The sequence below is a fragment of the Gallus gallus genome, chromosome 3, assembly GCF_016699485.2.
Source record: "Gallus gallus isolate bGalGal1 chromosome 3, bGalGal1.mat.broiler.GRCg7b, whole genome shotgun sequence".
In the NCBI taxonomy this organism is placed as follows: domain Eukaryota; kingdom Metazoa; phylum Chordata; class Aves; order Galliformes; family Phasianidae; genus Gallus; species Gallus gallus.
This window is the reverse complement of record NC_052534.1, coordinates 55,278,343-55,293,047: the sequence shown is the minus strand read 5'-3', so window position 1 is coordinate 55,293,047 and position 14,705 is coordinate 55,278,343. Positions and strand designations below refer to the sequence as shown.

Here is a 14,705-nt window from a genome sequence, read left to right as displayed (position 1 = left end):
ATCAGCTCCAATGCATTGGAAAGAATGGTGGTGATGTTTGAATATTGCAAAGCTTATGCCATGTGCAAAAGAAAGAATTCAGAACCTACTGAACTAATTACTAGGTGGGAGGTGACAGTTTCCTGGATTGCATCATTACCAGTCAAGAGACATGGTGTCACCGGTATAAGGAGGAGTCAAAACAGTAGTCCGTAGCAGCGTGAATTCCATATTGAAATAAAAGTTCAAGACAAAGCCCTCAGCAGGTAAAGTGATGTGCATCATCACACGTGAGATAGTAAAGGGGTAATCCTTTTCCTGTACCCAGACAAACCATGAACTCTGACAGCTACCTTGCAATGCTAAGCTGAAGGTTCAAACCTAAGACAAACTGTCTCTTACAACATGATAGCAGGCCCTTTACCAGTCTGAAAAGCAAACTGCCAACCTTGGCAACTGTGAAGTGTCTTACCACCACCCACTGTATAGTCTGGATTTAGTGCCTTCTGACTTCCATATGTTTGGATTGAAAAAAGATGGACCACATGGGTAACATTTTGCTGTGACTGCATTGTTGCTTGGAATTGTTAACCAGTGGGTCACTTCCACTGGTGCAGATTTTCACAAGCACAGCATGTTGGTGCTTGTTCCTCAGTAATGAAAATGCATTGCTAATGGTGGTGACTATGTTGAAAAATAAGTATTTTGTAGCTGAGAATTCCCTATCAGATAGCGTTATTGTGCTCTTCATACCTGTTTATTTCCATGGAAACTGCAACAGGAGGCATTACTTTCAGAGTGATCACTGTATTTGCACAATGTTGGCTAAATGCCAAGAAGTGCTGAGAGAATCACACAATAGCATACAGTAACACATCTATCGTTGAAGTAGAAAGACTTCTGGTGTCTAATCCAGTTTCCTGCTCAGAGTTAAGTCCAGTCATGTTTTGGCATCTCCCAAGATAAGGATATTTACTATCATCAATTGACCATTTATTTTTTTCTTCAAAAGAAGTACAAACACTAAACAAATAACTACTAAAAATAAATAAAAAACATGTATATGTACGAAGAGAGTTTGTACTGTACCTTTATAATCATAAATATATACAAGTATTGGTTGATTTTGACCAAAGGCACAAAATGACACCATATGTTCATGTGGATGAAAGGCAACATCACGAAGTGGAGACGTGAAGGAAAGTTCAGAATATACTGCCACCTGATCTCCTACAGAAGCAGAATAAGGTTATTGATATTATGGAAATGTATTTGATACAGCTGACTAACTACAGTATTTTGCAGAGTGTGAAAACACTTCACACTTCAAGACTCTGTTTACATTTTTGAAGTAGGTAATGATTCTGAAGCTGTAAGCTAATTCATTTCTATACTATTAAAATATAGTTAAACATTCAGCTGAACAACTTCAACAATATATTACTGTAGGATAGAAAAATTCAAGTACTTAGAGAGTATACTACTGTTTGAGCTGGTTAAAGCTTCTATTTTTAAAATGTAGTGATCACCACTTTAAATAAACATTCTTCATCCAATTTCCTTATTGAAAAGTATTACATGGCACAAGACAAAAAAAAAAAAAAAAAAAAAAAGTACTGCAAGCTTTTGAGTTATTCAAGAAGCCAGAAAGGTTAGTGCTGTTGCAACAGCTACAGGAAACCCCAGAGGATGCATCAGGTTAGCTGAATTGTGCTGTTCTGGTAAGCAGGTTCTGAAAAGGTAGTGTTACACAGAATGTGTCTGTACTTTTATTTCACCAGTGATATCTATCTTAGTTGTAGACTTCCATTAGATAACATTGACCATGGGAGTAAAAATCGCCCAAAACATTATTAAAAAATGAAATAAAATTTGTACTTCAGATGACTGTGTACATTGTGTGTGAATATATACTTAAATCATTTTTGTGTATTTCAAGATGCTTAGCTGCACACATGAACTGTGGAACTGCAGCTCACCTTAAGGTGCTCCACTCCTGCTGGATACCACAAATTCTACACCTGCCTGTTTGTTTCCTCTAGAGGATTAGATCTTAGAAACTAACGACAGCTACTTAAAAGATGGAACTAAGGCTCTAAGATTTTAGAACATCTTACTGAGGGTTTCACCTCATACCAAAAGTGTTTCAGAAAAGCTTACAGAACCCTTTCCTCTCAATCTTGAAAAATTCATTTAAAACCATAAGATAATTACCTGTCTCAGGATTCCATACATATGCTTTTCCATCTTCACTTCCAGAAAAAAGAAATGTACCACATGGAGTTAAAGTGCTGTGAATCTTCTCTCTGTAATTTGTAGCACCTATATATTTCTTTGTAGCCAAGCTGAAGATAAAGAATAGTTTGTAAATGTAGAAGATACTTTCATTTTAGACAACTTTCTTGTCTAAGTCCTTTCCTGTGTCTCGGAAAAAATAAACACAGTGATTCCCCAGTAAATATGCAAGCACCCACTTTTTGCTGAGTGCAACGCTTACCCTTCATTTTCCCTACTTTTTTGATGAACTTAAAATTACACATAGAAGTGTATATCTTTGACTTTCATTAGAAAAAGTATATACTTAGATATAGAGAATAGATACAGATATAGGTATTTGAGTTTTCTTGATTCTGGGCTTCAAAGAAAATGTGGAAATTAGTACTACTATTCCAAGCTCTGCCAAAAATGTTTTCATTATGCTTCTTGAGTTTAATTACATATAGTGTAATTAATGCATAAATGCATAATTTATCTAGCATCTCTCCTTACACTTTTCAGGCTATTATTTCCTTCACTACAAAAGCAGCAAAAGAATTAACAAATCTTAGACAAACATCTTTTATTGTTAATACTTTAATATCATTTTTCTACTTAAGAGTACTAATCTTTATCATTGAGAAACTACTGGTCAGCATAGTCATAATGATCTAAAAATGAACTAGTTTGTTAAATAGTTTGTAAGCATCACATAACACAGAACTGGCAATAGGACTTAAACAAGCATCTCTGCTTGCAAAAGACCACCTCTAACATCACATACAGCTGGAAGAGATGTGGAAGCACAAAGTGGAGAAAAATTATACTGTGATGCAGATTTTGAGGCAAGAAAAATGGCAATAGGCTAAAACAGCCCTCAAAGAAAGAGGACAGTTATTTTTAAAAGGTTACTGCAGAAGCAATGGACACATGCTGGGAGAACTGCAATGTGATTTATATTACAAGACAGGAGCATTACTTTTAATAATATTCTGAATAAATATATCTAAGATATGATTATGTTTGGCAAGCACTGGATGCTTTGAAGATCACAGTGCAAGAACATATTTGCCCAAGCAAAAGTTCAGGTTGTGCGAACAGAAAGACAGTATCTCTGAAATATTGTGTAGAATAGCTCCATATGATGTGAAACTAACCTGCATACGAAAGAAACCCTAATATCTGAAACAAAATGCTGATCACATACCTGAGTGACAGGACAGCAGCATTATCCAAAAAGATAAAAAAGTGAAAGAGGACAGCTCAGAACAACTAGCTGTCAAAGTGAATTGTGTTGATCTGTGACCTCCACCCCCTCTTTTCTCATGCATGGAATGAAAAGTTAATGATGACGTGCAAAGTTATCGTTCCTGGGTATCTGACTCTGTGGTTTATTGATAGATTTAAGCCAATGTAACTGTGGGCTGTGGTCAAAGCAGTAGTCCTGCTGCTAACCTCTCCACCCTTATTTTCCCAGGCTCTACCTCATTTCTCTAGTGTATTAGCAGCTATGAGACGAGTTAGATTAGATAATTGATTTAAATTAATCTTAATCATTTGCTTTTGTAGGCTGATTTTCAGGCAGATCAGTTCACTGATCTGACTTACCCTGCAAAGATCTCTAGAGCTGATAAACAGGAAATACTAGGAATACATGGCTAAAGGTGTGCTGTATTCTACTGATAAATTGACTTAAAATAATTGTGCAATTGCGTATCATGTATACTTAATCTCTATGAAAAGTTAACATGTCCAGTTTTCTCTTGGAAACTTCAACTCTCTTCACTATTCTGAAATGGTTCTGGCAGGACATCAACATCCACTTTTTTAAAAGGCTACAAATTATTTCAGTTCATATGCAGATTTTAGGCTTTCATTGATTGGATAAGTTTAGCCTTCTAGCACAGTTGTTATAATTTATCATTTACAGTAACAGATAAAGAGTCACTTCTAGGACTAGAAAGCCTTCAGCTTGCTCAAACACACAATCCCGTACATTCAGTATCCCGTACATTCAGTAGCAAGACTTCTGGGTGAGGTAGGCCATGAGAAGAGAGAACACACACAAGTACATTACAAACAGACATAGTTTCTCATGCTGTCAGAGAGCAAAGGTATTTCCCACAGGCAATTTCATGTAGAAAACCAGGGACTGTTGATTTTCTGCAGTGAGGGAAGGAAGGGGGGAGCCTATGAAATTAAGAATGAATCATTTACAAAGAGCACTCTTTAATAAGAGTTTCCAGAGAACATTCAGATGCGTCTTATCAATGTACGTAACTGATGATAGCTAGGCTTTTTTAAGTTTCACCCAATGATAGAATGAGAAGCAATGGACACAAACTGAAATATAGGATATTCCATTTACAACTAAGCTTTTTTTTTTTTTTAATTTGAAGGTGTACAAACAGTAGACCACATTGCTAATGGAAGTCGGGGACTTTTACTCCTTGGAGACATTCAAAACACAATTGGACAATGCCCTGAGCAACCTACTCTCATCCTTTGATTTAGTGGGGTTGGATTAGACACTCTCAGTGTCCCATCCAACCCCACTAACTCCAGTGATTCTGTCAACCCCATTTCTTGCAATTTGTTAGTAAAGCATTACATTCACAACTATTAAAATAAGAAAGTAATTAGGAGTTAGGTTAAAAAAAAAAAATCTCACTGCCTGCTGAATACAATCACAATATGTACATAATTGCATTACTCAATATATATGATGACAATCTTCATTACATTTTTAACATGAAAACACTTTTCCAGACACTTCCCAATATGAAACTAAGAGAAATATCTGAATGTTAAAATTTCAAAATTATTCTCAGGCATAGATTCCATTTTTAAAAGTGAATGCAATCTTTAGGAGATTAGAGTTTTATTTTCCATGTTGTCTTAAGCTCCAGAGTGATTTAGTTATTTTTATATATTTTATTCTAAAAGATGTACCCAACATCACGCAAAAGGCCTACAATACAACAGTGTTTTGAAATGATTCTCAATACTAATATTTATACCTTCAATTATTGGGACATCTTTCTTCTTCACAATTATATATCTAGCAATTTTATGGAATCTAATTTCCCCGCTAAGTAAATTTTAAAATAAAAGCAAATACACACTAATACCCAAATCTACTTACATTCTGAGATCTGTAATTCTCAGGGTACTGTCTTTGGCATGGATTAATAAACGTCTGCCATTTGGATGCACCTCCAAATGATTTATTGGAGTTCCTCTAAGATCATTTTCTTTTATTTCCTACAGAAAGATGGGAAAAAAAAGTTGTGTTTTAATACTCATGTTTGTAAAAATTATTATTCTTTTTTCTCTTCCATTACTCTTCTCCTGCTCTCTTCGCTCCATTCAGTTAAGGAAAATGTTTGATCCTAGAACCCTATGCAATCAGATTTTCATAACCACAAGGCAGATTCTATTATGACTGACCTTCTGAAACACAGCTGATGACAGAAACATTGACTGAACACTAGGCCTCAAAGGTATTAACAAAGGTGACTGTCTATGTCATTGTTTTCTCTAGAGAACAAATCTAATGAATTCACATCTATCTGTTCATATGACATTATCAAACCTCAAGCATTTTCATGTTTTATATACCAAAATTAAATGTGTGGAATAATTCAGAAATGCTGTCAATGAATCACAACATAATTTTTGTACTGTTAACAAGTTATTTCCAGTTAAACAAGTTAATTTATTAAAAAAAAAAAAAAGAATTCTAATCAAGCGACTGGATTTGCAACACTTCACATAAAAATTACAATACTAGTTTAAGAAACCTGTATACTTTATTAATCCTCCAGTGTTGAAACAGGCATTGAGAACTTCCTTTCACAGATGTATCCCAAACTATTATCAGTCCTGAACTATCTCCTGAGAACATGTGGAGCCCTGTGAAATAAAAATATCGTATGAGAATACCATACAAAAGAATAAAGACAAGGAGTTATGAAAAGAAAAAAGCTTATTTTCAGGAATAGGCAAAAACAAGTTATTTCCTTTTTTGCTGTGACATAACCAGTGCAAATACATTTTGCTCACACTAGAGAATGAAAGTTGATACCATAAATGTGGATTTAGCAAATAATAAGTTAGACACTAGGATCCTGGCAATTAAATTCATTCATTTTCTATTCATATGCTAAAAATGAACATTCATAGCTCAATGAGTGTTACACAAAATCATGAGAGTTGGAAGGAACCTTTTAAGGTCATCTAGTCCAACTCCCCTGCAATGAACAGGGACACCTACAGCTAGATCACACTGCTTAGAGTCCCCTCCAGCCTGACCTTGAATATCTCCAGGGACGGGGCATCTACATCTCTGGGCAACCAGCTCCAGTGCTTCACAACCCTTATAGTAAAAAACAAAACAAACAAACAAACAAAAAAAAACAACAACTTTTTCCTTATATTCAGTCTCAATCTCCTCTCCTTCAGTTTGAAACCATTTCCCCTCGTCCTTTCACAGCAGACCCTGCTAAAGAGTCCATCCCCTTTTTGCTTATAGCCTCCCTTGAGATACCAAAAGGCTGCTCTCAGGTCTCCTAGGATCCTTCTCCAATCTGAACAGCCCCAGCTCTCTCAGCCGGTCCTCATCGGGAACTACATGTCCCTTTGTGTTCATCCAAAGTAGTTGTAAATAACACACATTACTAACATATTAATTACAAACACAACTAAAGTGATTTTATCATAGTATTTCACATTGCCTCTAGGAAATAAAACAAGAAAGTTGTATGAAACTAGTCTTCAAATGAAGTGAGTAATACTTGAATACCAGGTATATACCTTCTGTATCAAAACAAAGTGTATTGATGAAACTTTTGTGACCATCAAGCTCCTGTAGCAGTTGCCCATGGATTTCTTCCACATTGGCATTCCATACTCTAATTACAGCATCATAACATCCTGTCACCACCAAAGAGTCAGCAACTGGGTGGTACTTCGCAGTGTAAACAAATGAAGGATGAGGGAAAACTTTCACTGCAGATGCAACCTGTGTTTCAATCTTCCACATTCTAAAAGGAAAAAATGTTAGGATATCTACTGAATAAAGCAATCATACAACAGAGGTACAACTGATGCCTTACTTTGTGCTAGTGGTTCTGAAGTCAAATGCTTGCAAACACTTAGCAGCCATTTTTAATCCTCCCAATTTGTTCCATGTATATTTAATCCCCTAATATGCTATTTTTAAACAAGAATTAAGGTACATCTAATACCTCACATAGTACTCTGTCTTCGAGGTAAATTCAGGAGTACTTATTTAATGGATATTTTGCACATTTTAAAATACACTAAGTATTTCACAGAATGGTTTGTTGTTTTCTTTCTTTCTTCAGTTATAAACACATTATTAAGATGGGGGTATCATTAAAGGAAAAACAAAATAGAAGCGAAAAAGAATAAAAACAACTCACAGAGGAAGATTCAGGACCAGCAAAAAAAATTAAAAGCCCAGAAAATTTTAACAACAATTATCTACCATACAGTGGTAACCATGATCTCAAAGACATTTTCTTCAGATAAGTGCATAGTAAGAACAGAGTTTATTTCCTGTCCCTCACTATCCACAGTTGTAATATCAAGTTTTTCTTAAGAAGTGTTGTGAGCATCTATTGAGCCTTCTCCTAAGATGAACTCATAAATGCAATGGTACACAGACTATGAAATACAGGTGGATAGCACGCTGCAGAGAGAGCACCGTTACAACATGGAATTTAATTGTTTGAGTGTTATCCTTCCAGGTTTTGTTTCTGGTGACTGCTGAAGAATTCTAAGGTCGCTCTGAGGTGAGCTCATTACAAAATTACAATTCCTAACAGTACATCCATTAACTTGCAACTTAATGTACAAAGTCACAAACCTATCTTTTAGAGCGGTTTTGCTCTAACAGCAGAAAAGCTTATTTATTGCTCAGAAATAATGAGGTATTAAAGCTTAGGTAGGCTCAAGGGCAGCATTGCCAGTATTAAACACTGTATAAAGAAGGATTCACTTAACTTCTTAGTTTTCCCCTTAGGCTTCTGTAGAACTCTGAGTGATGATCCAGATAATGAACTGATACGACTTTAAAATAACAAGGTTCTTTCCATCCTCATCCTTTAATTCTAATGTGTTTCAAAGGTCAAATAATCCCAACATTAAGGGAAAAAGAAGAAAATCCTTTCCTGAACTGAGTCACTTTGAAGGCAATGGACAATAGACACAGGAAATAACTCATACTATGACTATGCATAGCACACAAAAGGAGGTAGACTGCAGCAGTTTCATTTTACTGCCACAAATTCAAGAATACAGGAACATTCATGGTATTCATGCAAGTAAATATAAATGACTGAAACTGGTACTTACTATAATAAAAACTTATTTTATCTGAATCCAATAAAAAAATGAAAAACGTGAAACAAAATATTCTCTTTATTAATACACAGAAAAAGAGAGGTGGATAGCAAAAAAGCTTCACACAATATATCATTTAACAATTCTTCTGGTATTTTAATTATGCAACTGCCTGTAGCATTACTGAATTGCATAACAGAAACAACAGATAGGGATCTGAAGAACTTCAAAAAAAAGCCTATGAAAACCTATGAAGTTGCTCATAAAATTCTGCAGTGTCATAGGCATATTTTCCTGTTTTCTACAGTTTTGAGAGTTTTGCTTCTAAACCTCAAACAGATTAGGATTTTAGCATTAACACTGCATGGTAGAACGCTTTTTAATTGTTGAGGAAAGTGTGTACACATTCAGACATTGAAATAAGACAGTCAAATTCCAATTACAGTAATTTAAGTTGCAATATTTAGCTGTATGTCCAGAAAATCAAAATTTACATATGTGCAAACTGGCAGATTTAAACACATTTCACAAATTTTAGATTTTTTTTTATTTCCTGCCTCATGTACAAATTTGCAAGTTTAATGCAGAGTTCACAATAGGACAGTTTCTCCAAGGACAGAATATTCCAATTGTCTCAATGATTTCTTGAAACATATAGCCTTTTTTGTTCATTTGTTTGCTGGGCTGTAGATTTAGATACTACCATTTCTTTGTGAAAGTTTTACTCTCAAATACATACACACAAAATTGTGTCACTTTTTTTCATGCTACCAAGGCTGTCTGCCAGAATATTTGTATCATACGTACCTGACAGTACCATCAGAGGATGCAGTAAGAAGGTGTTGACTGTCCTTTGACCAACAAAGATCATACACTATGTTAAGGTGACCGTAGAATTCTCTCAGGAACTGTCCAGAAGGAATTTCATACACTAATGAAAGTTTAAATAGAAAAATAAATATTTTGAAAGCATTAACAATCATTTGTACACAAATAAAGCAAAGGTTAGTCTAGTCTGAGGCTGAGTTTTTGCTAGTACAAGTTAGTTCATTTTCTTCTCATTTTCAGAAAACAGTAACAAATAGTTGCTAGGTGTGCATGGACAGCAAGCATATACTTCCATCTAGTGGTTCACAGATGTCACAAATGTCTTAATCCCTCCTAATTCTTCAGATACTGGGCCCACCAGGTTTAAACTATTAGAACATTAGGACAAAATACATCAGTTATAGAAAAATAGCCCACAGTTTTAACTTACACGTGATGGGATAGCCATTCTTTCCTGCACATGCTGCTGCCAGGGTTCTTCCATCACGAGAGAAACGAATACAGAAACAGCCCATGTCTCCACCTCGCAGTGAAAACAGATGTTTGTTTGGAATGCGACAAGCCTAGCTTTTCAGGCAAGAATTGGGATCACAAAGTTATAAATATTGACTAAACAACACTTGAAACACTTTCTCAGCTCTTGTCTTGCATAAGTTTTCAAAAGCTACTAACATCTGAAGGAAATTCAAAAGAAAAAAAAAAGAAATCAACTGTATAAACAGAGAGAGTTCTGCATAACTGCCACCACATTTAGTTCGTATTTTCATTTTTGTTTCTCTAGTACAGACAACTGACAAGTCTTTAAAACTCAAGGAAATCTAAAATTAAAATGCCCTTCAATTTAAAATGCACTTAACCATAGCTATCTCCTTCACATAATACACTACCGAGGTAGTGACTCAAGTTTCATTAAGTAGTCTAAGCAAAACTTTTAGTAATTTAACAGCTACAACGTGAACTCAGAAAACTAGCTACAGGCACACAAAAGTTTGGTCTGCCAAATCACCTTCAGCATTCCTCATCTGCATTTCAATTCCCTATTATTATTTTTCCCAACGTTTAACTTTCAAAAAGTTACATGGGTATTATAGTGTTTCTTCATCTCTTAAAATATCTCCTCATTTATCCATGGGCTTTTTCTCCAAAAACTAAATTCAAAATTTAAGGGAAACTAAACAAGCCAGAGTAGTTATTTGACTATTTAACCTAAATTTGATTTACTTTTAAGAATGACAAATACATATGAACAGATTTCTACGCACTTAAAATATACAAATATATGTGCTTATGGAATAATTTAGCATACATTCTTCACTTAAGAATAAAGGTAAACACACCTTGGTAGAAACTATATACACAAGGAGGTGTATTTCTACTTTTTAACCTCTCTCTAAAATAAAACATTACAACGTTGAATCAATTTCAGCTTAGAGAAAACTTCTTTTACTTAAAGGTCATGTAGTCAGAGTTCACATAATATTTTGTATGAAACTCAGTTCATAATAGAGCATTTTGGAAAAATATCATCTATCTATATTTATGGAGACAGAAAAAATATTTTAAAGATAATTTATCTTTAAAAGGTAAATCAATTTTTATGTGTACAAAGAAAATAACTCTGAACGATTTTTTTCTGGAGAAACACTGGCTTTAGTATGCTTCACAGCAACAACCTGCTAACATTATGAAAATGTTTTTAATGGACACCATATCACAAAACAGATCACTGTTGGTAACAAAGGTTTAGTTAAGAATAAAGGAGCTGTCAACTTTATTTCACTTTTATTGTAAACTAATATTCTTAGAATTTTTCTATCACTTGTTTTTTAATAAACACTTATTTGAAGAATGGTAATTTTTGGAAAAGTAATTGAAGTATTCTCCTTGAAAGGAGGTGTTCAATTTAGCTTAAACCTGAGAGCTAGTTTCCTAACTCACTTTCAGTACCTGAATAGCCTTTCAGATTCCTAGAGAATTCTGAAGATAAAAACACTTGACTCTTTTGGGAAAAATAGTTGGACGAACTATATTGGTTGGAAGCTGTGCCTTCTCTGCTACTTCTGAGATCTTTGTGTTTTGTGCTTTAAGCTGTGGTGTTTTTTCTAATGTTTTAATTCATGACTTGCTTATAACACATCATACAGATAAAGCTATTAAGAGGTAGTAAAACTTCAAATTATTTTTTACTTAAAAAGAAAAATAAAACACTTCACCTGTCCAGGCAGCCTTGACCACTTTAGCTGCTCTTTTTTCTCCTCTGGAGAACTGACTTCACATGATTTTCTAGATCCCTCCCCATGGAGCTCACACAGTGTTGCACTACTTTGTTCCTGTTGAACTGCCACCATAGAACGGAAAGAAGGGGCAACCTTAAGGCAAAAAAAATAATTATTAGGGAAAAAGTTCATAAAATAAACAGTGTCATATCTGAAAAGATTTAAAAGTACTTTTAATATCAAATGCATTGTTTTTTACAGAGGAAAAACAAAGAGACTGAAAAGAGTCTCATACATAAGATTCAAATAGTAAGAAATTCATTTAAAGCAATTCATAATTAAGTGACTTACTGTTCCTCTCACTTACAGAATTTACACAGATACATGAGTCCGGTGACTTAAAATAGCGTTTCTCCTAATGAGAAGGAATGTCTGTTTTTCAGAAAGCACCCTGAATGTTTTCTGTCAGTGACAGAATATGCAATACTGCAAATGGGAGAAAAGGTCTATTTTTCCAAAGCTAGATACAAAGCACTGAGTTTGGAACACATATCTTAAGATGCAAAGTTGTTATTATAGCTAGTTACGTACTAGCTATTTCATATTCTACACACAAGCATAGCATTTATACACACACACACAGCAGCTATTTACACAGATTTTTCTGTACGAGCTTAGTATCAGTAAATACATAAAAAATAACTTACATGATCTGGCAGTTTTATGCCTCTTACAGTAACATATAAAGTTGATGGGTAACGATTTCTAGGATATTTTGCCCACCATTCATAAACTTCAACAACATCTGAACGTGGCCTGGTCTTTGAAGGTGGGTAATACAACTGCAGACGGACTTTTCCATCAACATTTAAAACTCCATTTGCACCAACAAGCTGTAAAAGCGATTAAAAAGAGAAGTGCATAATGTTGTAATGCTATAATGCGATTGCAAACACAGCAATGACAGTGGGGTAGCAGAGTCCGAGGCTGCAGCAAGTGAGGATAAGCCCAAATACAGCAGCCATAGATGCAGAAACAATGGAAAAAAAAAAAGTTGCTCATCTTTGGAAAGCCTCAGGTAAGCAGGGATCTCTAGCAAGATACCCCTGCCACCTCTGCCAACCCTTAAAAGACACCTGGGAGGGGGTGTATCCTGGCTCCACCCCTTCCAGTCACTCAGGTGCATTCACTCAGGTATACACATCTGAGCTCCTCTGGGTTGGCACTGCCTTCCCACCAGGTGCTCAATCACTGGTTCAGGCCGTGACTTTGCATTTTCACTACAAACGTTAACACAAAACTAATTTAAAAAATCTTTCATTATTTCTAATAATCTAAACAAACATAGCATAAATTCTGAAATCCACTTCCCTCTGGGGAAGAATACTATTCCTGAAAGTGGTAATGAAATAATTAAATACCTCCATCACAAAATCACAAAGATCACAGCTTAGATGGTAGAGTAGTTCTTAGAGTACACTTCACATGCACAACAATGATACTCTGCATATGCGAAGACCTCTGCAGTCTTATTTTTTTTTAATTACCATTTGCTGAAATCACCTAAATCCTTAATGACTCTAAATCCATAAGGAACCTCTTCCAAATCTGCCTCCTCATCCACACTTGGGTTGTTATAGTTAGGCTAGTATGGTTAGGCTGCAGTTGGACTTGAGGGTCTTTTCCAACCTGAGCAATTCTGTGATTCTACAATAACTTTGAATTCTAAAGCACAGGGCATTGGTAAAACTGACTCAGAGCAAAAGACACAGGAAAACGGTAACTTTTCAAACTTCAGAGGAAATTGATGTTACACAGAGTTAGAAAAGTAAATTGCTATTTCTCTCTGACCATTAAGTCATACTGTCAGAACAAGTTAGAAATTAACACTTATGTTTTTCATTCTGTGTACCTACTGCCATTTACAATGACCAGCATTTACCTAGATACTTCTACACAGATTGACAGATGAAAGGATAATGCAGACACTAATGAAGAACAGGTCATAGTTTTCTTTGTATTTATGAGCTTGAAGTGCATCCCTCCTTTTGTTCAGGAGCACAGCTCTAACTGTATGCACCCCCAGACAGGGGATTCTTATTCCTATAGAATCATCTTGGGATGAGATAAGAATCATTACAGAATGACCAGGAGGTCCCTGTGCTTTCCCATAAGCTTGCAGTTCATTTATCTTCTCCTGTATGTCTCATGTTATAGACTGCTTCATGGCTATGAAAATTTATCATTCAAAGAGGTGGGTGAAAATGAACAATCCTGAGGCAGGTTAAAACATATAATAACCTTGTTAGATCTTAAATGACCAAACTAAGACATTTGAGTTTCCTCTAAGTTTAACAAAATGTGTGTGATGTGCAGGCTCTATCTCACTGCTGCAGCATCTCAAGCTCTGCAATTAAAAGTGGCAGTCATTTTATTATCAGGCTAGGGAGTCTTTCTGAAGACTGGTCAACTGAAAATAGCAAATTTCTCCTTTCCTTGTCAGAGACAGTCTCCTTCTATTCTTGATGAGCAAATAACAAATTTTTCCACGTTTTATACCTTCTTGAAAAAATAGTTATTCTTTACTGAATTTCCTGTGAACTTGACCTAGAGAAGGGAGAATGAAGGAAGTGAACAGCCAAGCAAGAAAGGATTTGTTTTTTATCTCCAGTGCCTGGAAATATTCAGAAGTATTTTACCACTTACTAGTAGCTATTTTACATAATTTATAAAAAAGGTTTCTAATATCTTCTTCTTCCTTTAAATATTTACAATACCTTTAGAAATGCCCAACAGATTTTTCGGAAACCAGAGTCCTGAATTAGTGCATCAGAGTTGACTCTCACTTCATCCATACTTAGAAAATCAAGGATCTGCAAGCATTAGTAGGAATGTAACTGTACTTTTAGTGAATATATACTTTATGGCAATTAAAAAAATACTGCTGAAAATACACTAGATGTGATTTATTACAGATTTCAGTTTTAGACAATTACAAAAAAAAAAGTACTTCTTCCACACAAGGACACAATTAGAAGCAAAAGAACCATTTTTCTT

The 14,705-nt window shown here is 35.1% G+C and overlaps 1 protein-coding gene across 6 annotated transcripts in view; it reads right to left on the bottom strand.

Moving 5' to 3' along the window:
• The window catches only part of AHI1 (Abelson helper integration site 1), an 87,925-nt gene that overhangs the window by 56,917 nt on the left and 16,303 nt on the right, over positions 1–14,705 (bottom strand). For all 6 annotated transcript variants that reach the window (XM_040698416.2, XM_040698418.2, XM_040698417.2 and 3 more), the window contains 10 exons: positions 14,426–14,521; positions 12,356–12,541; positions 11,646–11,801; positions 9,863–9,995; positions 9,412–9,535; positions 7,051–7,280; positions 6,047–6,150; positions 5,381–5,499; positions 2,194–2,324; positions 1,069–1,209 (listed from right to left, as the gene is read on the bottom strand). In XM_040698416.2, the coding sequence (XP_040554350.1) occupies positions 1,069–1,209; positions 2,194–2,324; positions 5,381–5,499; positions 6,047–6,150; positions 7,051–7,280; positions 9,412–9,535; positions 9,863–9,995; positions 11,646–11,801; positions 12,356–12,541; positions 14,426–14,521 (1,420 nt within the window). The remainder of the gene's footprint in view (positions 1–1,068; positions 1,210–2,193; positions 2,325–5,380; positions 5,500–6,046; positions 6,151–7,050; positions 7,281–9,411; positions 9,536–9,862; positions 9,996–11,645; positions 11,802–12,355; positions 12,542–14,425; positions 14,522–14,705) is intronic.